Source organism: Lepeophtheirus salmonis, chromosome 5 (genome assembly GCF_016086655.4).
Source record: "Lepeophtheirus salmonis chromosome 5, UVic_Lsal_1.4, whole genome shotgun sequence".
Lineage (NCBI taxonomy): Eukaryota > Metazoa > Arthropoda > Copepoda > Siphonostomatoida > Caligidae > Lepeophtheirus > Lepeophtheirus salmonis.
Genome location: NC_052135.2, coordinates 65672516 through 65699704, shown reverse-complemented (window position 1 = coordinate 65699704; position 27189 = coordinate 65672516). Strand labels below are relative to the sequence as shown.

Here is a 27189-nt window from a genome sequence, read left to right as displayed (position 1 = left end):
AAGGATTATTATTAATTCTAATTTGGTTGATCAATGAAATAATGATCTTTAATTTTTTAATATTGTAAACCCTATAATGAGCCCATTTTACAAGAATAGTGTTAATGATAACATTTTGTAGTCTCCATTATACGTTTAAACAATCTTTTTATTTTGAGTTAAAGGATAAAAAAGTACCAAACGTGTATCTTCTCGGATATTAGCCATTATAATAATATGCCAGCTCCTACGAAATAAAAGGATGAACAAAATATGATGATAGTAAATTGACGGTACAGCTTCCAGACCAAACCATACATATAATAAAATAGTAATATCAAATATGTATCGCACTTTATAACTTATATTTGGACAAGTCTTCAGTTTTGCTACGTTTACGAGAGATATACAAAAATTAATATATGGATAAAATTTATTTATGTTCAATCTTCAATATATTCAAAGGGCTCTGGAGGCTCTGGTTCATCACCGTCATTAGCAGTATCCACATGATTTTTCTTAACTTGCACAGGTTCAACTATTTCGTCCTTTTCTCCTGTTTGATTATTCATCATAATGATTCCACCGATTGAAGTATCCTTCAATGCTTTATATTTAGTTGGATCCTCAATATGAGTCAGCTAAAACAATAACAAATTAATAAATATGCAATATTAAGTTAGGAGAAGTTATTTTTAAATATATGCAAATATATATAAGATACGAGTTAACTCGAATTAACTCACTTTCAATTGTTGTTTCATTACTCGAGCAGGATTACTTAATGTTTCAAAGTGTGGTTCGTCTTTTCTCTTTTCCTCCTTCTTTTCAGTTTTTTCTTTCTCAACGACAGGCTCCTTTTCATCCACTTCCATTTTCTCGACGTCTTTCTTTCGCTTTTCGGCATCTTTCCGTTTCTGTTTGTGAGTAATGCTAAGAACTGCAGTCGCAACCTTTTCTTTATCTTCTTTTTTCTTTTCTTCCAGCATAGCAGGATAACCATAGACTGAGGGTTTTGCGTTTGATTTAAATGTAACAACTGGCATATCAAGGTTGTTATTAAGCCCAATTAAACAAGAAGGAGTAAAAGCTAATCCAAGGAAATGACTCAAAGGAAACCAATACCAATATTGGGTGAAGACTAACATTCCAACTACTGCAACCATATTTGTATGACCTGTTCTGGATTGAAGTGATACTGTAACATTTCTACCACCTCCGTCAATAATTCCTTGAGCCAAGATAGCTCCAAACTTAGCCATAACATCCTCATGCTTATCACCAATGACTTTAGCGTAGAGAGCTCTAAAATCTTTCACTTTTGGACACGTAAATTCAGTATGTTGGATTAAGATTAGGGCAGATGCTATCCATGCCCCTTGTCTGACATAATTAACTGGATCATTCGTCATCGGTTCGATCAAAGCGATGGCTTCTTTAGAGCCAGTACCAGCACACGCAATACCAAGTGCCATGGCTGCTCCGTATCGTACATGGGGGTTGTATGATTCTGATAACAAGGAAACGACACCTGGGCAATGATCTGGGGTTTTGAAAAGGATAAATCCCAAACCCATTACAGCAGCACGCCGCACGTCATCATTGACATCACTTACGGCAACATGTAAAAGTCTACGAATAGCCTTGTTTGACCCAGTACCACAATAGGCCATAGCAATTGTATACATACCTATACATAAGATAAAAAACTAATCGATTCTAAATAAATGAAGAAGAATAATTACCTGATCTTCTTAAAATTGCGTCTTTATCACTACAGAGCGAATCGATCAACGGGTCAGCCTCTTCTAATAACCCATACATAACTAAAGAGATTCCAACAGCTAATCCTCTCAAGATTTTTTCGTGTTGAGTTTCATGAGCATAAGCTACCATGTCCTCAATAGCGGTTGCATCCTTAGATCCGAGTTGAACAAGTCCCATGGCTAGACCAGCAGCCTCTCCCACAACAGCATCATCTTGGAACAGATTGTACTTGAGCTGTTCATAAACATCGGCTCTATGGGTTCCCATGGCAGCTAGACCAAGTCCTAAACAACCCCCATGTCGAAGTTGCTCAAATCCTCCTTCTTTTAATTGGTTGAGCAAATACTCGGTAATTTCTCCTCCATGATTAGCATGAATAAGACCAAGTGCATATAGACCACCACCCTCAGCATAACCAGAGGAATTAGCAGAGTCTTTAGGCAAATAGCTTTGCATCAAAGAAAGAGAATCTCTTTCATGACCACGATGAATTACACCAAGACTTGCGGTAGCAGATAATTTTGCCCAATTGGTAGCACGACTAAGCCATTCTAGATTATCTCGAAGGAAAGAGTCATGAGTTGTTCCACAATGCATCAAACCATTTGCAATAACAGTTGCTGTATGACAAATGCTTACACGTACAGCATCCTAGGAATACCATTATTACATTTCAACTCATTTCATAACATTTATGTAAAATATACTACTCACTTTAGTTTGTTTTAAAATCAAAAGATCCGAATGATCATTTCTAATAAGAAACTGCAAATGTAAGTAAATAGTTTTTTTCCCACTGAGAATGCTGATGAGTTTCTCTGATTTAGAACTTTGTTCATCTTCTTCAGGCTTGGAACTTTCTTCCATCTTAGTGTCTTCTTCAACTGCCTCTGGTTTTTCAGTTGATTCCTCTTTGGCTTCCGTTACAGGGGATGTTCCACGAATAGCTTGTACAACAGCATTTAAGAACTGTTGGGTAGCAGACTCATACATATCAAATGCAATTTGATAAGCCATCATTACGTCATTAGATGAGCCCTATAATAAGAAATGGATGTAACAAAAGTGAGTTTTTTTACTTTTAATTCCTAAATAATATGATGTCCAACTAAAAATATTAAACTGATTTTGAAAATATCTCTTAAAATGGAGAGCTTTCAACGAATAAAATAAACTGACTAGTTAAAACATATGAAAATAATAAATCAAATTTTACCATTGGTTTACATAGCTAAAGTAAATGTGCATACCTTTGAGAGTGTCTCCAAAACTCCTGCCACAGCTTGTGGATCATCCAAAAATATGAGACACTGGCACATTTGAACGTAGTCAGGCTTTTCAAGACCTCTATATAAGTCAATGAGTACTCTAAGAAGAGTAGCACGGTAAGTTCGATTTTGAATTAACGTCATAGATACACGGAAAGCATAGGATAGCATTCCATTCTCATCATTCTAAAATAGTGGATATAAAAAAAATATATAAAAGATGAAATCATACAGGAAGAAAATACGATTCTAGGAAAATTTAGCGAATAATATTTGATAATAAAAATTATAGTCAAGCATTTCTGACTTTAGCTATTATTGTTTCATTTTATGAAGAATATATATTTTATGTCTATTCTTGTATTGAATTCCAATGATGATATCCTGACATCTTTGTTTCAACGAAGTATATACATTTTTCCCCCCTTAAATATGTTTGATTTAAAAAATTTCCTAACGTCTCACTAAACCGTTGATATTATGTAAATTTGTTTATAAAGTAAAATATGTGTTTCTGAGAAAGGATTTGACTGTATATATGTATTTAAGAGAAGTGATCTATCAGAACCAATTAAATATTATTTTTATAGAACAAAAAAGTCAAATCTAGAACTCATTATAACAAAATGATAATAGCTAAAGCCATAAACCTTCGACTAAGAGGTCTAATTTTTGTAATAAAATATTTTTCTGCGCAATTTTAGTTCAGCAAAAACAATTTTATTTTCTTGTTGTTTCCCACAAATCAAAAAAAGAAAATATTTGTTTTAGTGAGACGAAACATTCAAAAAATGTATTTTGTCTTAGTTATTAATCGTCATGCAAAAAAACATTCGTTGACTAATACATTTCGTCTAGTCATAGTGGATAAAATTAACACTGGGCAAGAAAAGAAAATTCAGAGCATGTTCCTAGAATAAAAAATAGAAAATCTCTTTACAGATTCCTTAATTGCCCGTTGAAAAACATCTAATCGCCGAGCTTCAATAGCAATCCCCAGAGCCTGTTTGTATTCTCCATCCTCTAAACATCTCTCAAACATACGATTTACGACTCCTTCTTGTGCTTCATTCACTTTTTCTTCATTGTTACGTTTGCTAATATACGAGTCAATGATTTTAGCTAAAAAAAATTAAATAAGAGATTGAGTTATATTAGCCGTAGAGTGGTCATTACAAGACTGCATCGTACTGTGTATGGGTTACAATTTTGCCTTAAGTCATCTTTTCTATTTCTACTTCGAAATTGGAGACAAGGTAAGTAGAAAGTTGAAATTCAATGTTTACAACCTTTTAACAATAAGCGAGGCGACACGAATTATATATTATTGGAGTAGAAGGATCTATACTCTTTGTAGTTATTTGGACAATTATCACTTCGGTGGATCTTGACAATGGTTGAAAGGTCTCGTTATGTAAAGGAGGCTATACATTTCTCTCAAAGAGTATCCATAGATTAAAGGATGATCTAGGAGGTGGAGTGGATTGCTTCTAATTGGCTTATATTTGTAATATAATGTATCACAGCTCTTTCTTGTATCTATCACGAACCATAACAATATAATTACTTTCAGAATTACCATGTAAAGGAATCTTAGCTTGCAGATCCGTTTCTTGTCAGTCTTCAATAATCTATAAATCGCGGCGTTTCGCTAAGTGCATTTCTAGATAGAAATAGAAAATGTGGGGAAAATTGTAAACCATACTTTAAATTCCTAACTGCCTGAATCAACAAATCATTTATCATAATCATTTTATTTAACTGTTAAATTTGATCGACTAAAAGATGTAGCATACTTCTTGTCCAGGATATTCAATGAGTAAATGTTTCTTCATACTTAATAAAAATATAAACAGGACTCAAGTTTGAGAAATAAAATGTGGAAAGTCCACACTAAAATTGAGTGTGGATAACATTTGTGTTATCCAACGACTTATCGTTCATTTCTATGTGCAAGTCCTTTATATTCATCTTTTAGAGCTACCGCAAATTGCACATAAAGAAGCCCAAATTGATCGTCTAAATCAAATGGGTAAGTTTAAAAATTAAAATGAAGTTTGTAAACTCTAGTTAAGATTCTTGGCTATCTCAGCTACAAAGCCTCTAATTGAAATGTCTCTAGCATGACATGACATATGCAGTGTAGTCATTAAGTGCCTTACCAATGGTCGTCTCCACGTACTGGGATCGAGAGTGAACGTCGAAGAGGGACCCTGCCCCAAGGGCGTAGTGAAGGGAATCGTCATAGGAGCCCAAATGGTAATAGACCTTGGAAGCAATCAGCGCCGCTAATGACCTTTGAGGAAATTCTTCCTCTTCATGAAGGATTTCAATCTTCCCAATGGATTCGCTGATCTCCGCCCAAAACTCATCCACGATCCCTTCCAACTTCTTGAGAGCAAACACCTTTAGCTCTGGCATAGGCTCCTCCAGCAAAGCCAGGATTCCACCCGCAGAACTCAATGATGTAGGCATAATTACTTGTATTATGTCTATTTGTATTTCTTCTAACAATGACTTTTAGTTCTTTGAATGATATCGAAAGCCGAAATAGCTGAACATGACTACGCTTCTTTTCTATTCACTCTTCTTTTTTCTCTCTTCTTCTTCTTCTTCTGTACTTCAAACTCAATAGAGATAGCTCCATTTCTTAGCAAATCAAACTCTAGGCTCGAAAATATAATAATACTACCGGTAGTACCCGACATTGACCGGAGTTATTTCTTATTAGGCGTCAACGAACAGACAAACTTGGATTGAATAAATAGAGATGACAAAAATGTCGGAATCCTCGTGAGCATACATTTTTATAAAAAATAGGTTGGTAACCTGTAGGATATTAATACCCGGAGTTATTATGCGTCGATGAACTGACCAACATTGTTTAACTAAAATAATAGATTCTCCATGAAGTCATCTTCTTTTTTCATGGGCATACTCACACGTTGTTACTCATTACTTGGATGTTCCTCCTTGATTAAGAATGAAAGAATAATGATAATAGCTTGAGAAAATAAAAAATATTGTTCTGGTTGCCAACAACAACAACAAAAACTCCGGTGCTAAAAAGTGCTTAGTGCTTAGGGTTTACAATCCTAACTCAATGTACTTCCATAATCTTTTTAATATAAGGGCAGTGAATGCAGACGCTCGTTCCTAAAAGATTAGTTATCCCCTGATAAATATACAAACAGATAAACTTTTTTTTTTTTTTTTTTTAATTTAAACGATGAACACATTATTTATGTAGTAGGTTATTAGATATTAGTTTTGACCTTTGTAGTCACTACAGGGCGCACTAGGGGCTGTGCCCCCCTAAAGCGATGATTATACCCCTTTCTTCAACTGAAATAAAATATAATAGTTGAATTAACTAAATAATGAGTTACTTTTTACTTATTACGAACAAAACGTCTTTCTAAGAAATGAAGTTCTCTCAATGCTATTAATTATTTATCATTACATGGTCTTAGTTAGAGAATGAACAATGGGATAGATTTTTGTAACTCCAGAAATGCCCCCCCATTTTACAAATTTTATGTAATAAAGCCCTACTCTTGCACCATTTTAAAAATCCTAACTTTGCCCTTGGTCATTATAATTACTATGTATTTCTAAGTGGATTGAAAAAGTCACTTATATGCGAATCCGAGTCAAATATCAAAATATGTCTTTAAGGAGTGATAGTCAAAAATTAATCAAGATAAACTATGTGAAAATATATATAATTAAGAGAGGAATAATTTTTATATGGATTGTATATTTTGAAAACATTTTTCATGCAAGTATTCTTAAGTCCAAGTCACTATTGTAGATGTCCTTCAACACTTTGTCAAGTCAAATCACTTTTCATTAAATTTTACAGTTCAAGTTCGTGTATCTGGCTTTTCCAAATATTAAAAAGGAAAAATAATGAAGTATTACGAGAATGAGGTATTAAAAAACTAAAATTTATTAGTATAATGATAATATTAAAAAAAAAAAGATTTACAATAAATAATGAAGAACTTGTAGGTACGTAAAATCATGAAGAACTTTTCTTTTCTAACATCAAAATGGCATCTTCCAAGGACCCAAAGAATAACGAAGAAAACTCAAATTTTTTAAACATTCCAGACATCTCGGATGCAGGAGAAATGGCATGGATATGAAGGTGATTTACAGTGACAATTGGCCAATGAAATCCAATCTTTGCGTCCGTGATAGATTCGCCATTTTCTTGCAAAACCTAGAAATATAATTGATGTATTTTTTACTAATATTGTATTAATTATTAAATTTAGAAAAGTTTATTTACTTGCTCAGCGATACGACCCATCGAACGAAGCATTTCGATATGTGATTTTTCCAATTGGTTCACCTTTGGATGATGATCTTTTGGAATAATAAGGTAATGGTGCTTAGCAGCAGGACTTCTATCTGGGAAAGCAACGAAATTACCATCTTCAAATATGATACGTGATTCAAGGGTTTTACTAGCAATTTGACAAAATACACAGGAAGCTCTATTTAGGGCCATCGCTTCGTATAAAATAAAGTTATTTGATCGTATAGATAAATATTAATATGTAAATAAGTGTCAGTGTAGTAGTAAAAGCAATAACAAAGTTTATTATGATGGGAAGGTTGATAACGTCGGACTTCTACGAAAAAACTTGCGTACTTCATAATGATTAATTACTTAAAATCTGGCTTCATGCATATATTATATATATATATGGCATTTGAAGGAAACAGATTTCACTCCAATTTGATATGTGGTATTATTGATAGTAGTCCTACTCATAAATAAATTATTGACATTGTATATATGTAACTCAATCCATCTCTGAGTTCTTAAAGATAAAGACATGATCATTATGATTATTTTTTTATTAGTGATGTATCGTAAGCCAAAGCAATAATAGGCAAGTCAAATACATTATTGATGAACATCTATTAGTTAGTTAATCAAAACTCAGGTTATAATATTTATATTCTCATTATAACTTAATAAATATAGTATTTAATATAGTTTCTTTAATTAATTCATTAATAATATTAAGGAAAAAGGGGTTTTCATTGTTATAAAACTTGTTTGTTTAGGCATCAACAATGCTGACAAGCATCCCTGAAATCAAATAAAATTTAGCATTGCCTCCAAATTAATTTTTTTGGAACTGTTTTAAGGGAAGGAAAAATAGAAAAAAAGATATTTGTATCTGGAAGTAGGGTAAGGGGATATTCCGACATTACTAGTAATACTATTAATATTATGATTTATGTTACAAAAATCTGTGATAAGAGGTTGCAAATGAAGACTATAATAAAATGGAAAAGCCCCGTTGGATTTACTTTGACTTTTTGGTAGCTCGAATTGATATATGGGACTGAGTCTATCACTAAGTTTCTTCTTCTTCAGCGGGAAACTCCTTATAATATTTTATGTTATATGAATATTTCCATTTTCATGATCCAACTGAAGAGCAACTAATGAGTAATGGGGGAATCCGTGGAGAGTGTTCGTCGTCAAAAGCTTATTAATACCTTCCGTCACTCCAAGGCCAAGATCAAAGAGTGGGAAAAAGAATTTACATTGAAGAATAGGGGTGAAAAAGTGTCCTTGCTCAAGGCTCCCAAAGAAATTCAAGTCTGCTATAAAAACTGTAAGAAGATTCAATATTTCCTGGATAAGCCAGACTTGGTCGTCCAGAATCCTCCTTCATCCTCATCCAGCACATGGGGATCTCATCTGAATGTAGCTGCCAATAGAAAGGCCTCCAAGAGGCAAGAAAGCTCTGAGCGTCTGTCTTCGCTTATTCTTCTAGATTCCCAATCCTTGGGTCCTCCAAAGGTTCGCACATCTCTCAAACGAAAAAAAAGAGGGGCTTCATCATCCTTGATAGGGAATTTACATGATGAAGAAAACACGGAAGAAGACAAGGAGGACATGAAGGATGAAGAAGGAGACAATGATGTATTTACCGAAATCCCCTCCTCCGCGTCTCAGTTAAAAGTGGCTCCTTCATCGGAGAAATCCACAATAGCATTGACAAGGCGTATAGACGGACCCAACACTACAACCATAACGAAACCCCAAGACTCTGAAGAAGAAGAAGAGACACCCCAAAGTAAAAGACCACGATTGGAGCAAGATCCCTCTCCTTCCACCCAAGAAGTTCAGTCATCTATGAAGGACAAACTTTTATCTAAAAAGAACAGTTGGAATGAGAATTATCGACGAATTAATTTGAAGAAAAAATGCTTTACGCGTTTCAATAAAGGCATTGCCAGAAAAAGAGAGGCGAATGCGAACAAAAGCAAGTTTAGATCTAAAGGCAAAAGTTATCAACCATCTCAGTCCAAAAAAAATCTCAAGCTTCCCCCTACGAGTGATATGAGTTCCTCCATTGTCATTCCTGAGCCTTTACTGCCTGTTGTAGAAATTGAAGCAACCTCAAAGCTTAGATCTATGTCCGATGAGGATTTGGATACGATGGTTCATGAAGCTCTTATATCCTTTGGTCATTCAGAATTTCGTCGAGGACAAAAAGAGGCAATTTTTCGGATATTGAGGGGAGAGTCAACTCTTGTTGTTTTGTCAACTGGATCTGGAAAGAGTTTGATTTATCAGATACCTGCATATCTTCTTGCTAAAGAAGATTCCCGTCTTACCATTGTTGTTTCACCCCTTGTATCATTGATGGAAGATCAATTACGAAATATGCCTACTCTGATTCAAGCAGATTTGTTTCATAGTGATCTCGGTAGAACTCAATTGGTAAAAATTAAAGATGGCCTTCGAGAAAATAAATTAGCTATTCTGTTTATGACTCCAGAAACTCTTTTTTCCCAATTGAAAACACTCAAGGAGTTTATTCCTCGTCTAGGCTTTGTCTGTATCGATGAGGCACATTGTATGTCTCAATGGTCGCATAACTTTCGTCCAGCATACTTTCAACTTGGGGGAGCAATTAGGGAGTCATTGAAAGCCACTACTATTTTAGGACTCACAGCCACTGCCACAGAGAAAACGATTACTACAATAGCTGAAAGATTGCAAGTTGATTCTGAGGGAGGAATAATCAAGGGAACTGTTTTAAGAAAAAACTTGCTCATGTCTGTCTCCAAAGATTTCCGTCGTGATGAAGCTCTTATAGAAATGTTGAATAGTGAAAAATTTAGTGCTCTTGGATCAATCATAATATACTGTACTCGAAGAGAAGAGTGTGAACGTGTAGCTGCAATTATTAGAACGAGAAGACGAGGTGAGAATTCCTCCAAGAACAACATAATTGCCTCTTCATTTCATGCGGGATTAAGTCATGCAAAAAGGAAAAGAATATATAATGACTTCATTTCTGGAAAATTAAAGATTATTGTAGCAACGATTGCATTTGGAATGGGGATCAACAAGTCGGACATCAGAGGAGTCGTTCATTACAATATGCCTTCAACTCTTGAGAGTTATGTTCAAGAGATAGGAAGAGCTGGTAGAGATGAGAATGAGTCTTATTGTCACTTATTCATGGACGCCAAAGGCAAAGATCTCAATGAGCTCAAAAGGCATGTTTTTTCAAATTCAGTGGATCGAGTCATAGTGAGAAAATTCGTTGGCTGTATATTCAATGACAAGACTTTTACTCGTGACAAAGAGGAGTACCGGGATGTTGTACTTTCAACGTTTAAGCTCATTGAGCTTTTGGATATGCCTGAAGAAAACATCACAACCCTCATGTGCTATCTTGAAAATCATGAGAAACAATGGATACGGGTCGGGCGTCAAATCAGTGATGTCGTTAAAATTCAAATTTATGGAAGCACTGATAAGATTCGAAATAGTGTACCGGACCATCGAATTCTAGATTACATTATACTTAATAAAACGTCTGATACTAGCTATCGAGTAACAGAAATGGCCAAAGAACTTCAAGTCACTTGTGAACATGTATGGGATGCCTTAGCAAGGCTTAAATATGCAGGCGTGACTATAGATTATGGTCAACCAGGATTTCATCTGCGAGTACGGAACGATGTAAGTGAAAACGACTTGGATGACATTCAAAACTTGCTCTGCGACAAGATATTTCAAAGGGAAAAAAATGAGATAAACAAACTTCAAAGGACTTTTCGTACTTTTCTTAACGTATCTCATGACACCTGGAGAACTTGCATTGAGTCTTTTGACCATGGTAATTGTGATAAGTTGAACGCTTACATCAATGATTACTTTTCTGAACAGGCTGAGGAGACTACCCAAGTTTCAGATTCCCTTTCTTCTTCCACTGTGGATGAAATACCAATTAGACAACAGATTCGTCAATTTTTGTCCATTTATTCTGATCAAAGTTGGACTGGAAGATCAATAGCAAGAGTTTTTCACGGTATTCCTAGCCCTAATTTTCCGGCACAAACATGGTATCGAGCTCGAGGGTATTGGAAAGCTTTTATGGATATAGACTTTAATGCTATTCTTCGACTTGCTACAAAAGAAATAGTTGGGATGCGTACAGGTTTATCCTGAGTTATCTAACTTTTGTCTTTTTTAAAAAAGGCTTGAACTTACAAAGTTACTAGATATTTGTTTGTCTGTTGTTATTTTAGTCACTCAATCTATACTAGACATAGTTTTTTTTCTTCTAAATTTATAATATCTATCTATATTATATGAATTTCTCTAATCTATTGTATTGTGCTTTGACTCAAGCATGAAATGTTTTTAGAAGTATTATTAGTTAGTTAACAATGGTAGATTAATTATTTATACCGCATATTTATTTATTTTTAAATCTTTATTATTCTTTTTTTCTTTACTGACTATATTTGCTAATTAATTGTGATTTTGCTTAATAAATATTCCAATAGATTCTTTGTTGAAATGTATTATAATGAATTAATACCTATGTATCATCATTCCATCAAAAATGAGTTTATAATCGAAGAAAAATGTATTTATTAGCGTAGAAAAAAAAGACAGGTATTTTCTAAAATATTAGACGGTGCCGAAATCTGAATTCTTCTTCTGGGATTGACTAGCAACCAAATCTAATATTCACAAGGACCAATTTTGGTTTGAGTCATTTTTATCACTATATTGTCAGAAGTTTAAAATTATATAATTTAGAACTCGATGACATTATTACTAATTTTTAGATGTGCTTTCATAAAATCTTCGACGAAATCACTGATTTCATTGACCACTGACTCATATCCATTGTTTTTCTCAGACTTGTTGATCGGAGTTTTTTTCTGATAGACGACCAATTGGGATATGGGGATATTATATCGATGATCGAAATCGGTCCTGATCTTTATATCGTAACAGAAATAACAAAAAAAATTGCGATCTGATCAATTTGTACAGATTCATTTAAAATTACCATTTTTAAATGAATAGAAGAACTAAGTGTTTTCTTGACAAACCCTACATGCATCAATATTTGGTAATTTTTAGAAGTTGGGAAAACAGGGAGAAGAAATAGTGCTTTAATAAAAAATCTTAACTCTCATTTTCTTAAAAGTTAACTAAATCTCACATCGGCTAAAATAAATTCCTACGACTCATATTTGTTCACAGAACAAATAAATATATACAGACAGACGCCAATTGAAGAACCAGAGTTTTGGAGCTTATATTCTATGGGAAACATTTATTCTTGTACCTATACGCCCCTGATATTATATATAGACTATATATAATATCAGGGGCGTCCGCAGGATTTTAGAAAAAAATTATTAATTTTTTTTTACTTCAATGACTTTTTTTATACACGAAAATCGAAAAAAAAATTTCTTAATGACCTTTTTTTAGAAAAAAAATCCTTAAATTGATTTTGGAGGCGGTTTAATTTTTTTGTATAGAAGTAATTTTTTAAATTACTCAAATTTGAGGGGCTATCACTGCGATATAATAATATAAGGATCAAGGTCAATTGCGATCAACGATCCGATCAATTTAGTTGCGATTAAATTCAAATATACGATTTCTTTAAACCTATATATGTAAATATACTTTTTTAACTTAAATAAACTATTTATACACCCTTTTCAAAAGTATTTATTTACAATAATAAAAAAATATATATGTAGACAAAAAAACTAAAATATAGTCTGCCGTCGAAAAATAAAATATATGCAGAAAAAAACTAAAATATAGTCTGCCGCCGAATAATAAAATATATACAGAAATCATTTCTCTTCTAGGCCTTTATGTGGCATTATAGGAGCTGCTTCTCAACGTTGTCGTCTCTCAGCCTCTGTCTAGTCCTCCTCAGGATCTGATTGGCATTGGAGAACAAACGCTCGCTGCTGGGAATACTTAGATGCACGACATTGTAAATCCTACTAACACTTAGTTCTATTCTTTTAAAAATGGTAATGTTAAGTGAATCTATTACCATAAACCCCTCTTCAGTAATTGTAAGCCCCAAAAAAATCATATTCATAAATATGGGCCAAAATTAGTTCCTACTACATATGTAAGGATCGAGACCGAGACCAGTATGTTTAGTTTGAAACCAAGACTGAGTGTATTAGACCCAATACCAAGACTTTGGTGTGTCAACACCAAGACGAGACCAAAACAATAAAAAATAAACAGTCTTAAGACAAAGACCGGATCGAGATCTACAATACTACTACGTACTATGTAATTTTGTATAAATTGATTGGATCGCAATTTTTTTTCTATTTCTGTTGCAATATAAAGATCAGGACCGATTGCGATATTGCGATCAGCGATATAATATCGTCATATCGCAATTGATCAACAAGCTTGGCCATGTCTAGTAGCTCAATTAACTTAAATTAGATTTGTGAGATTACTTCATACATATTGACAGGCTCTCTAGATCCTCAGAGAGCGCTACAATTAATATTGACAATTGTATAAGAAACTAGAAAGTACAATCGGTAGAGCGCAGTCCCTCCATCTAAAATCAAATTGAGCAATCTATCTCAATTTATTTCAAAGTTATGGTCGATCATACTTATTTTACATTTATTGTTGCCTTGACATTTGACCTTGACCTCTTGAAATTTAATACCATCTTACTTTGACTATATTTAACCTTTGTACCAACTTTGATCAAAATCGATCTGTAACTTTTGCCGTAATCCTGGTGACTAACAAACAAACAGAGAAAAAAAACATAATTTCTGTTCAACTTCATTGCGGAGATAATTAATTGCTACTATTATTACTGCACTCTAAAGCATCAATTAATAAGTGAAATAATTACGTGTTGCTATCATATGCAGAAATACCCCTTCCCCCCCCACTTGAAGGAAGCTGCCCCACTGGCCACTATGTAGTATAGTTCGAGACACATAAAAAAATACAGGTGATACTTTTTTTTTTCTATTCCTTCCCCTCCAAAAATATAAATCTAAAATTTTACTATTTATTGTGCTACTTAAATATGAAATGATATTTTTGCAAGATAAAAAAGATTTTATTTTTATGTATTTTATATCTCTATGGATTGTTTAGAAATATTCATAAGTTGATGATAATAATTAGCGTTATAAAACTAAAATAATAACCATGTTCCTCAATAAATCAAAATCGGACTAACTATAAATGATGTTGTCATAAACAGTTCATTTAAAAAAAAAAATGTATGATGACATAATCTCTAAGACCACTACGGCAACTTGCTCTATCATTAATGTCAATTAATTGAAAAAAGTTTAGACGTGGCATAGAAGAATGAAATTATGATTGATATAGTATATAAGTCATTTAATGAGAGTCTAAAATACTAAGAATAAATAAAATTAATAGAAATTCCTTCTTAAGTTGTAAATAATTTAATTACTTATTTCAAAAATATTTTGGAATCAACTCATGAGCCATTTGAGTTCATTTGTTATAATCAATTTGGTGGTGTTGAAATTTGTTTTAAGTTTAAAACGGAAGTACAATAAAATTGTTCTAGACACAAAACTTGTTTCAATGATGGATATACATTTTATCTTAACGATAGTGAAATGAAAAATCTTACTAAAGAAACACCCTGGACTGATCAAATCTGGATTAAACGAGGTATTACGCTACAAAAAATATTATTTTGAGAATTAAACTTTTTATTCACAATTAGAAAATTTGTTTTTTCCTCTATTTCACTTTATATCACTGTAGAGTCCAGATTAAACATTGGTACATGACATGTTCACAAACTAGAAGTAAAAATCTGCATCCATATGTGACCAAGTGAAAATAAGAAAGCTGATGAGTACATTATTTACATGTATGCATAGTACTCGCCCTTTCTAAATCAAGCAACATTCAATGGCATTATTGCTATACGATTAGACTATAGAGTTGAATGACGTATCCTAATGAAAGTGCTGATTACACAATATACAAATAGGACCGGGATTCACCTTTACTTAATAATATATACAATGTATGTTTATGCAATAATTATGTACTTTTGAAGTCATTTCCCTGATAATAATCAGGTTAAGCATATTAATCAAACCTGGAAGAAAATGTTAATATATATCATGATGGCATCTACTGATCCGTAAAGCTAGCAAAATGAATCGACATGAAATAACTTCGATTTCGAATTAATTTATTTTTACATTACAATAAAACACAAGAAAAATGGTTAAAAAAAAATAGATGATGAAATATGATTACATATATTTTTAATATCTGTAATGGTCTGGCTTGTAGGGTCCGTCTTGATTAAGACCCAAGTAAGAGGCTTGATCCTTTGTTAATGAGGTCAATTTAATTGCCAAAGCATCTAAATGGCTTCGTGCGACTTCTTCATCTAGCTTCTTTTCCAAAATGTGAACACCAACTTCGTATTTACCAGGGTTGGTCCAAAGATCAATTTGAGCCAAAACTTGATTTGAGAAGGAGCAGGACATAACGAATGAAGGATGTCCCATGGCACAGCCCAAGTTAACGAGACGGCCTTCAGCTAATACGATGATGTGGTTACCATTACTCATTGTGTATCTGTCTACTTGAGGCTATAAAAAATAAATGATGATGACATGATAAATATGCAATTGTCAAAAGAAAATCTTACTTTAATGTTCACTTTTGCAGCACAGCTAGTTTCTAACCACCCAATATCAATTTCACAATCAAAATGTCCAATGTTACAAACGATAGCATCATTTTTCATTTTGGAGAAATGTTCTGCAGTGATAATGTCCTTGCAACCAGTAGTTGTGACGAAAATGTTACAACGACTAACGGCATCCTCCATTGTAGTAACTTCGTAACCTTCACAGGCAGCTTGAAGAGCATTGATAGGATCTACTTCAGTGATGATGACACGACATCCGAATCCTCTCAGAGACTGGGCAGATCCCTTGCCGACATCACCGTAGCCAGCAACCAAAGCTACTTTCCCAGCAAGCATAACATCAGTTGCACGCTTAATACCATCAACAAGAGATTCGCGACATCCATAAAGATTGTCAAATTTGGATTTGGTTACTGAGTCATTGACATTGATGGCTGGAACCTTTAGTTTTCCAGTCTTGAACATTTTGTAGAGATTGTGAACACCCGTTGTAGTTTCCTCAGAAACACCTTTAATGCCTTCAAGAAATTGAGGATACTTTTCATGAACAAGGTTGGTAAGATCACCACCGTCATCGAGGATCATGTTTGGTGGACTTCCATCTGGGAATGTGAGTGTTTGTTCAACACACCTGTATAAATAATATTCGTGAGTGGCTGGCAAATATTAAACAAGGAGTCCCTGTACTTACCAGATGTACTCCTCATCCGTCTCTCCTTTCCAAGCATAGACTGGAATGCCAGCCTTTGCCATTGCTGCAGCAGCATGATCTTGGGTGCTGAAGATGTTACAGCTTGACCAAGTAATATCAGCACCAAGCTCGATGAGTGTCTCCATGAGTACAGCAGTTTGAATTGTCATGTGAAGACAACCGGCAATACGAGCTCCCTTCAAAGGTTTGGAAGCGCCGTACTTCTTACGGAGATGCATGAGTCCGGGCATTTCATTCATGGCCAACACGATCTCTTTCCGACCGAATTCCGCGAGGGAGATATCCGCTAAAATAATAAGGCCACAGAGATGAATTATAATCAACATACATCAAATAAACGCAATTCACGACATACCAATTTTGTAACTTGGCTTAGACATAGTTATTTGTTAAGCTATTTGTTTAATTTTAAGTTACAATTATTTAGACAACCGTCCAAGAAGATGAAGCAACGTGGAGAGGAAGACCGGGTGAAATTACACTTCTTTAAATAGTTTTGGAAAATAGAGGCGCAACTGCTTCTTCAATTGTGTCTCACTCTTTATTCTCTGCTTCTTTCGGCTATGCTTTGCTATATAGACAATTGAGAAGGCAACACAGTCGTTACAACAAAACAACAATTCTACCCACGAATGTACCCTTTTTACTACTCCCCCTCAGCATAATATGCTCTCCCAATAAAATAAAGCAAATATGAATTAGAGACTAATTACTAATTCATCACCACTAGTATTTTATTTTATTCCAAATTATTAATTATCTTCTAGGAACATTGATGCGTAATAGCTAATATAAACTTTTTGTTAACAAACAAAAAAAAACGAGCATCTGAAAATAATTTTTTCTAGTTTCGTTTTATTATTATTCCATATTCTTATATTTGTGAGTCAAATAACTTAAGAGTGGAGTAACTATCAAGTGCGTGTTTCCCGTATAGCTCACAAAGAGATCCCTTCTCTAACATTATTAAACTATTTTTAAAGATCTTCCTAAAAAACTCAATACTCCCAAATACATACAGCAGCGTTCAAAACTATAATTTCGGTCCTTACAGGTATTATTCCAAAAGGATTGGATCCCATTCGTATTGCATCGTCATTTTTTACTACGAGATTGAAAATATCAGAAATGGGTATTTCAGTTATTAGACTCCGACTTCTGATTAGAATTAAGTTACTTGATTAAGCCTTAAGCTCGATATATAAGTCCTCTCAATCAAGTAAATAGAAATGTCACTCTTGTATCATTTTTGAGTCACATAATTCGAGTCAAATGTTTTGAAACCTGTTACTCAAGTATTCATGCCAATTAAAATTTTGCCTCTGAACAGACTACATATTTATAATTATATACCTACTATATAAGTGACAAGTTGGGATTTTGTACTATTTGTAACTGGCCTTATTTAATCAAACACAAACTATTAGTGGATGCTAATATCATTTCATTTTGATCTATTAAAATAAATAATTCATTATATACGTGGCATCCAACTGTTGAGTGCTATGTGCCAAATAATAATACTTAATTATAAATTTTCATCGAAAAAGCAAAAAAATACACTATTTATAAATGGAAAATCTAATGAGTAATGGAATTTCAGTCACTGTCTTATAATTAATATCACAAGGAGGACTGTAAATTACAAAAGCAGAAAAAGTTTTACTTTTTCAAAAATCTTTTAAATTTTATATTCAATTCTAGTAGTGCTTGACGCGTAGTTTACGAATCCCTAATTAGTTTTTCCGTATAAAATCTTTTCGTTGCAAAGGGAAAAATAATGTTAATGTGGATTACTGATTTATTTCTTACTCAAAAGTTGATTCTAACCGATTTAAAAGGTAAAAATACTTTAACAATTATAGAAAACCAGATTTGATACGAAAATAACTAATTACAGATTCGTAATCAGTGCATCAAGTACTACTAGATTTAAAAATGGAAAAGATTTTTGTTGTTGACAGTTGTTATTTATTTAAAATGAGATGAGGCGTTTTAAATAGCCTCATTTCAATTTTTGGTCTCATTACATTTTATTTAATTACAACACCAGCCATTTTAATGTCAAACGATTAATAGATACAATAATTCCCCTCTAATCAATTAAAATTACGTAGTTATTACATATTTAAGAGTAATACAGGGTGTTCACGATAAATTGGAACTATCTTAAAATTCAACCTGCTTGATAAAAATGGAATTTGGAGTGTATTTGTTAATATGAAAAATTTATACATGATATTAAACAATAAATTTATTCAATATGTCCTCCCTCAGCAGCCACCATCTTCTCCATCCTGCCCCTAAAGGATTTGCATGCCCTGATGACTTCCGCGGAATCGACAGCATTCCCTCGTAATGGAACCCTTTATTGCCGCGATGCTCTTGTGGCTGACCTTGCACACCTCCCCTCACCAACTTCCCCTACCAGTAGTAATCACACGGATTGAGGTCGGGTGAGTTTGAGGACCAGGTGTTGCGATCCCAAAAAGTGATGTCGTGGGAGTTGAAGAGGTTAGTGGTCCTCATGGCGATGTGTGCGGGTGCTGAGTCTTGTTGGGATATGAACTCTCTCCCAGCGGCTGTATCCTTCATCCAGGGGATGACTTCGCAGTACCTTATCGCGTTAACCCTTTTCTTGGGATTGAAGAAGAAAGGAGGCATCACCTCACCAGTGCTGCAGATGACACCCAGGGTCATCACGGAGGCCGGGAACTTTGTGGTGAAGACTGCAGGGACCTCCTCTCTCTCCTTGGCATGCCACTTATCATTGTGGACGTTGTAGCTTCTGTCAACAGTCCAGTTCTTCTCGTCGGAGAAGAAGATGATTTTTCCTTCATGGCTCTTCAGGTCATTGAGGAGACACTTACCGTTGGTGAGCCTGGTGGCCTTCATGGATGCCGTGAGGATGTGTTGTTTGGCCATTCGGTATTACCTGTACCCGAGGTCCTCATTCACAGCCTTGGAGACCAGCTGCTTGCTCACTCCACGGTTCTTGGCCAACCTGGACAAGGAAGTCCCCGGCGAAGCCTTGATGGATTTCCGGAGGCCATCAACGAAGCGGGGAGTGCGGATTCGGTCACTTCTGATGTTGTGGACCTTCCTCAACCTCCCAGGCATTGAAGACCCGGTACACCTTGGTCTTGGGGTAGTTAAGAAGCTTGTAGATAGCAGAGGGCTTGTGTCCCGCGCGAGCCAATTAGAGGTTGGCGTCTCTCCTTGCTTGTTCCATGATGACTATTGTTTGTTGTCAAAACAATTGTAGTGGAAGTTATAGTGTATTGTTCACGCAACCTTTTATATTAGTATGATTTAACCCCGAATATCCACATTATGGATCTGGATGAAGTTTAAAGTAGTTCCAATTTATCGTGGACACCCTGTATGTTATATATTATATGTATAAGTTATAACTGTGGGCATTTGAACATTATAACACGCCCCATAATACGTTTTATCAACAAATTTTCAACAAAATTGTCAAAACTTTCACTAATAGAGTATTTTCATTAACTTCATAAATTGAATTATAATTGAAGGAGACGCCATTTTAGGGGCTCAATGTTGATATTTTTATTAAACAAAATAGAAAAATTTCCAATAAATTTTGATGAAACTCCATCATATGATTTTAATAACAAAAAAAAAAGACTTAACATCTGCGTTGAATCTACTTGATGCAAATGATTAACACCGATATTATAATACTTTTTTAATACATTTAAAGGTAATGTATATAATAAAACTAGGCAATATAAGGACGAACATTTTATAGACAGTAAGGGGTAAGTCCTATTATTTGTTGGTCCCACTTTGACATCCAATAATTAACTATTTTCCTTAATATTTATGAAAAAAATAGTTTTCATTGTTAGAAAGCTTGGTTATTAATGTCTTTAAAATGGACCACATCAAAATTATGACGTCAAGTGAAAACGCTCAATAGTATTACACCAATAACTATGGTTGTTTTAGTATTCATTGATAACACTAAAGAATATTCAGTTATTGCATTATTCTCATCACATGTCAGCACATTTTTTGGTTATAACTTGTACAATACAATAAAAGATCAAATAAGGAGTGCGTCAAGTAAAAAATCAAATTTTAAAGAGACCGAGTTTCGATCTATTCAATTAATATATAAATAGAAAAAGTGTGCAGTATTTATTATGTAATGTGTTAAACTTGTATAAGTTATAATAATTTATAATATACTAATTCATATTGATAAAGCATTAAAATTGAAGACAACGCCATTTTGGGAGCTCATAGTAAATATTTTTACAAATTTATAATAAATCTTGATGAAACTTAATCAAATGGCTTTACGACTAATAAAAGACTTAATACCTATATTGAATTATACTTGTTGCCTCTAGTTAATAGTCATATTTGAATTAAATCAAATTAATATGTACTGAAACTCCTTTAAATTGGCTAATTTGTACATTTTTTATCGATATAGATGAGAAAAGTGGGAAAATTTGATCTATTTTTCCTATTGTAAAAGCATTAGCTGTAGATTCTGTAGCCCCTCCCCCTAATTAATTTTTTTTTATTTTTACTAGAAAATTTTATATTTGAAATTGAAAAATATTTTATGAAAAATTAAATTTCCCAAATTTTTTTATCAAAAAATTTAATTTTCTGTGAATAGCTAAGGAGTATCTATTTTTTCTCCAATTTTTTTTTTGGTGAACAACTGAGGATGTTTGAATTTTTTTTCCAAAAAATTTAATTTTGTGAGAACAACTATGAATTTTTGAATAAGTGTGGATTTTTGAAATTTAATTCTTCAAAAAATACAAAAACCCAGCTCTCCCTCGAAATATAACCCTACGAACGCCCCTGAATAGTTCATTTAATGTATATACTATAGTAATATGATAATATAACGATGTATTAACATATTTTTAACCAAGGACTACTAATTGTCTTTGTTTTAACCCATATTACCTATTCGGGTCTGTTAAATAATACAAGTAGAATAAATGAATGATAGGAAGTAAAGTTTAAATAATTTTATTTGTTGGTTCCTTTCTGAACTCTAATCGTTCACTACTTTCTTAAATATTAATGAATTTCTATAAAACTTGGTTCTTTATCTCTCCAAAACTGCAGACAACAATAATGATGACGTCACATGAAAACGTCCTATATGGTAATGGTGGGGATATTTTGGGTGGTTAATTTATTTATCAATAAATTCAATAGATACAACGATGGCTATAATGTTGGTTTTAATACTATTACTTAGTTGAAAAAAGTAACAACTGCTATTACAACTGCCTGAACGATGAAAAAATAATGAAAACAAAAGGGATACAACAAATGTTTCCATATAATATATTATAGCCTATAGGAAAAGTTGTAAAACACTTGATGAATGTGTTTATAAAATAAATATCTCCGTGATATTTATATCATGTGATCAGTTGAATTTTATTTAATTATGTAATATATGATAAACATATAATATTTACTAAAAAAAATTGCAAATTATGTCTTGATTTTATTTATAAAGAATGAAAAATTAGTAAAAAAAAAGAAAAAGAAGGAATGACCTAGTATATCAACAAACTGAAATGTGAAATTTATGATTATATAGATCCAAGCTTCAATTCATTCGATGATAATTAGTATAAAGCTAGACTATCTATTAAGAGGTTGCGTTTTTTATTCGTTCATAATGTTACGTAAAATAACGTGTTAACTTTGTACATAAAATAAAATAATATGATTGTTCAAGGCTTGGGTTGTTGAATGTTATATACATTTAATATGAATTCAAATCTAGATTCTAGGAGAGGGGGCAATTAATTTTCATACTTATTAAATAAAGTATACATATTCCTATAATACATTTTGAGAGTCAAGGGGGCTCTCCCGGCCCTCCGACTAACTCGGTCAGGTATACAATTAGGGAATAATAAATTCGTTTGGTTGTTTTATTCTACCTAAATTTGTACAATGAATTAAATATTACTTTAGAAGTGTCGTGCCCGAAAGTATTGTCTCTCAACTTTTCCACTTTTAAAACTTCGACTCTAGTCTAGACAAGAAGAGAAACTATGAGTATATCCCGAAAAGCATACTCCTAAAGTATTTGCTGAAGATCTGACTGAGACCTCTTCCATATTGATACATTTTAGAGCCTTATTTCTTAATTTTTGGACTTTATCAATAATCAGTTCGATCGTGTGTGCATGAGAGTCCCACATGATATATAAATGTTCATTTGTCCTGGGTTGATAACCAATAGCTCTTGTCCAGATTAATATTAAAAGACAAAATTGCGTATAGTAGTGCTACTATTCATGTATATGAGTTTAATTTTTAAGTTACCTGGGAGCAGTGGCATGTAATAACAGATCATCAAGATCAGCGTTTTTCAAACTTTTTTCAGTCAGGGCACCTTTACAAAGTGGCTAAAATCCAGTATAAAATATAATTAAAAATCACACTACATAGGCCAAATGCAAATCTCTTGTTTATTTAGACGAGATAGTAATGAACAGAACATAATGCGAACTGAAAATAATAATAAATTTAAATTTGCTCGGGGCAATCCCTTGGTTTGACAATTTTCATGCCTCATATTTCGACCACAAAGAGAGGGAGAGAGAGAGAGGACATGCTGCTTCCCTAGTACTGATAAAACCAAAATTTGATGTAATTTTCGTTGTATGTTCTCTTTTTAACCTTACTTGTATCTACCCTTTGATGCTAACTCAGAGCCGGGACGAAGGCTCAGGCTCCATTTCAAAGTCAAACGTGTCCAGTTCTTGTTGGGATTTTCTTTTTAGAAAACGATCAATGATGATGTTGATTGTTTGTTGGTCTTTGTTAAATCAAATGCATTTGCACGGTTAAATGATGAAACAATATGATGTGTACAGCAATTACGTTGAACTCTGTGGGCTATGAGGGGCGTCCACAAGAGATGGGCTGGAGGGGATTTATGTAACTTATTTTCTGATACAAGGTGAATATAAAAAGGTTTTTTGTACTTATTCCTTAAAATTTCAATGGCTATGTTTTAGGGGAGCTAAGAATATTGCATCCTTGAATTGGACATTTTTTTCTTCTAAATGCTACTCTTAAATCCCCCAAATGAAGGAATTTTTGGAAAATTATCGTTCTGGAAGAAAAAAAATTAAATGAGAAAACAGTGGATAAATTTTTTGAAAGATTTCTTTTCTAACAAAGGTTTATTCTATCAATTATTGCAGAAAAGCAAAAATTATATTTTTTGAAACCAAGCCATTCACCCCAAAAAAAAAAAAAAAATTATTATTTTTTATCAGCACTTTGGACTGGGTTTGGGGGCATCCCAGTGTGCTGTAACACCTACTCCTAGAAACGCTGATCTAAATAAATGTTGTCACTTATATAAAGTTTCAATTTTATAAAATTAATAAGTGGTGTTATTATTTAAGTAAAAATTCGAGGAACAGATGTTAGACTGACGCATAACACTTTCAATTGAAGAATATTTCCCTCCATTGAAATAATAAAATTAAAAAAAAACTTTATACGATCCTTCCATTTTCCTGTGCCTTTTAACTTGACAAGAGATACCTCCATTTATGTAACCCGTCCCGTTCCTCCCGGCTTGTAACTTGGCCGGGAGAAGTATGTATAGACACAAGGAGACTATGAGTATGTTGAAAGTTTTTTTATGAGTAATGTCATCTTCAGGTTGAGTTGGGAAACTTTTCAAACCACTCTCGTATGTTATAAAAACTCACATTTAACATTAAAGAAGTGGAAACAACAAATATTTGTAAAAGTATATTGGAGCCCATGCCCACGACATCTGTTGAAATAGAAAAAGCTTTTCGCCAGTTGGTTTATTTTTCTTTAGAATGAAAACTCGTTTAAGCCGGTAGTTCCCAAACTTTTTGAGTTTCACCCTAAAAATATGGCTAGACAATTTGCTACCCCTACACCTCTCATTGAGAAATGAATACAAAATTTGGTGGACATTTTATGAAAATAGATGAATTAAAGGCCATAATATCAACACTATGAAGTTCAACCCAGAGGTAAATAATTTATGTTATTTGGCTCTGTTGATGAGAAATAAAGATTTTAATTCTACATAGCTGAAAAATAAGAAATACAACGAAGAAATAATTGAATATATTATAAATATAATATCAGCAATATATGTACTGCATTGAATCATTTCTATACTATTAATTCTCTTTTTTTGCAGTAAATGAAGTCAAAATTGAGGCTCCCAAAAAAAAAAAAAAAAAATATATATATATTATAGGATGTGGATGTGCAAATAGATAATAAACGAATTGAAGTCTTAATAAGACGAATGTGCACTGAGCAAATCAGGTCTATGCTAGGTTTTAATTTTGGACACATCAACTCGAAGCTCATCCTCCACGTTAAGCTGCGATCTGTATTTAAAAAAAATATATAAGTTAATACATAAAAGGTTTTCTTACATAAATAAGTTGAACCCAATCATATAAGTAATTATAAAGCTGTTTCAGCCAGCAATTGGTACTCATTCATTACAAAAATCAAGAATTCGTCAAGTGTGATAGAATAAAAATATTTTTTTAGTGTTTGTAACATGAACATTTAATAAGCGCATTTTTCCATGTCAGACGAAGGATGAATAGTTGTGGTGGTAAAAGTGGCGTATCCAGTTATGTTTTCGTGGAGCACAATCTCCTGGGAAATACTTTTTAAAATGATCCAGAATAAACTTATAAAAATATGTAAATTTATAAGTTTTGATGCCACTAAAAATAATACCAATTTAAATTATATTCTGGTTTTTGGATAAAATTTCGACACCCTCACTTTGGAAACCATTGGTTTAAGCGATAAATATTTTGATTGTTTAAGCTTTTTCCGGGACTATTTCAAGTCTAAATAGGGTGTGATAATATCCAATATTATTTACATATTTATTTTGTAACATTTGTTTTAGTAAAAATGATACTTTATTTCTTTTTTTTAAAGATTTATGTACTACCTGTAGTGCTTGGCATTACTAGAACTTAATAAGCGTTGATTTATTAATATAGAAGAGAACTCCCCAACAAATCCTCAGCGTTACTTACGGATTTTTATGAGCACACTCAGATATAGTTATTCAATACTTAAATGTTCTCTCTTCAAGAATGAAATATTAATGATAACAGCTTAAGGAAAAAAACAATGTTCAGGTTGCCAACAAAAACTCACACACTAAAAAATGCTTAAGATTTTCTAGCTTAAATATATGTAATTCCCTTTTCTTTTCATTTTTAGTATGACGTGCACACGCGTTGCTAAATCTCATCTAAAGTCATATTCATTATTTTATGTATATAACAGGTCGGCTGAAATGTTCGTTGGCTAACATAGTATAACTCATTTATTTGGCAAAGTTTGAATTGTTTATTTAATGTAATTATCCTCGAGGGTGATAAAACGATTATAGTGGTCATAAATTTTTTCGATGCCATTTTTATAGTACGATTTCTCTTTACTCTCAAAATAGGCCTCAGTTTAGGTAATTACCTCTTCAATAGCTTTGAATTTTTTCCTAAAAGCATTTTTTTGATGTTTGCAAGCAGGTAAAAGTCACTGAGACTCAGATATGAAGAATAAAGTGGATTGAGAGATAATTCGTAGGCTAATACATGCAATTTTTTACTAGTAAGTTCCTTGATATTATTATAAAGTCTAGGCAATTACGTATTGAGATCCATATCTACCATAAATATATTAGCAAAATGAATCAAATTTAATATGAACGAAAAACCCTAAATTAAAAGCAACACATAAAAGGAATACGAGAAATTCTGTTTTATCAGTTTTTTTACAATAACAAAAGTTGCTTAAATCATAATACTATATCCCACAAACTTATTGTCCAACAGCTGACAAAATTTTACAGATATCGTTTATAGGTTGATACTAAGTAAAATTCATATGATTTTATTCTTGTGGCGCCATTTATGTGTCAAAAAACGAACTTTTTAGCCGACCTACTGTGTAATCTCATTTTCTTTTTATTTCAATATGCCACATCGGTAATATATAACTTCGTGTAAAACATATTCGTATAAGGACAATTCTTATAAAACATCTTCGTATGAGGACATTTCGAATAAAAACAATTTTGTATAAGTTTATGAGGAAACGGAGCAAAGACTTTAAGAATTCTCATTTTATACCACGAAAGTTGGGGGTGTTTCTTTGGAAAAAAATAAATTAAATTGAAATTATAACATTTTCTAGTAAGAATAAAAAATTCCTTAATTGGGGTCCCAGCTACATCGCTTTCCATCAAATTAATAAAGTTTGTGAGTTATAACTACATTAATTTGTAGTTAATATTCAGTTTTCAAATTTTTGTCTACGATATGTTTGATATTTTTCGACTTCCGAGTCTCTCTGGTTGATCTGAGGA

At 33.0% G+C, this 27189-nt stretch overlaps 4 protein-coding genes across 4 annotated transcripts; 1 reads left to right on the top strand and 3 right to left on the bottom strand.

Annotated features, from left to right (window-relative positions):
• Window positions 1-325: 325 nt before the first annotated feature.
• On the bottom strand, window positions 326-5993 carry Rpn2 (Regulatory particle non-ATPase 2). Its single transcript, XM_040712361.2, has 7 exons — window positions 5177-5993; window positions 3955-4136; window positions 2997-3200; window positions 2461-2784; window positions 1725-2397; window positions 726-1669; window positions 326-620 (listed from the first exon to the last, which is right to left on the bottom strand). Exons 1-7 carry the CDS (start codon window positions 5487-5489, stop codon window positions 423-425), a joined length of 2838 nt encoding a protein of 945 aa, XP_040568295.1. The 5' UTR covers window positions 5490-5993; the 3' UTR covers window positions 326-422.
• A 950-nt stretch (window positions 5994-6943) lies between these two features.
• LOC121117744 (adenosine 5'-monophosphoramidase HINT3) lies at window positions 6944-7586 on the bottom strand. Its single transcript, XM_040712226.2, has 2 exons — window positions 7312-7586; window positions 6944-7242 (listed from the first exon to the last, which is right to left on the bottom strand). The coding sequence occupies exons 1-2, from the start codon at window positions 7531-7533 to the stop codon at window positions 7039-7041; spliced, it is 426 nt and encodes a 141-aa protein (XP_040568160.1). The 5' UTR covers window positions 7534-7586; the 3' UTR covers window positions 6944-7038.
• A 642-nt stretch (window positions 7587-8228) lies between these two features.
• On the top strand, window positions 8229-11890 carry RecQ4 (RecQ4 helicase). Its single transcript, XM_040712674.2, has one exon. The coding sequence runs from the start codon at window positions 8494-8496 to the stop codon at window positions 11515-11517; it is 3024 nt and encodes a 1007-aa protein (XP_040568608.1). The 5' UTR covers window positions 8229-8493; the 3' UTR covers window positions 11518-11890.
• A 3663-nt stretch (window positions 11891-15553) lies between these two features.
• Window positions 15554-17995, bottom strand: Ahcy (adenosylhomocysteinase). The gene is made up of 4 exons (XM_040712359.2): window positions 17113-17995; window positions 16737-17043; window positions 16043-16676; window positions 15554-15983 (listed from the first exon to the last, which is right to left on the bottom strand). The coding sequence occupies exons 1-4, from the start codon at window positions 17135-17137 to the stop codon at window positions 15651-15653; spliced, it is 1299 nt and encodes a 432-aa protein (XP_040568293.1). The 5' UTR covers window positions 17138-17995; the 3' UTR covers window positions 15554-15650.
• Window positions 17996-27189: the final 9194 nt, after the last annotated feature.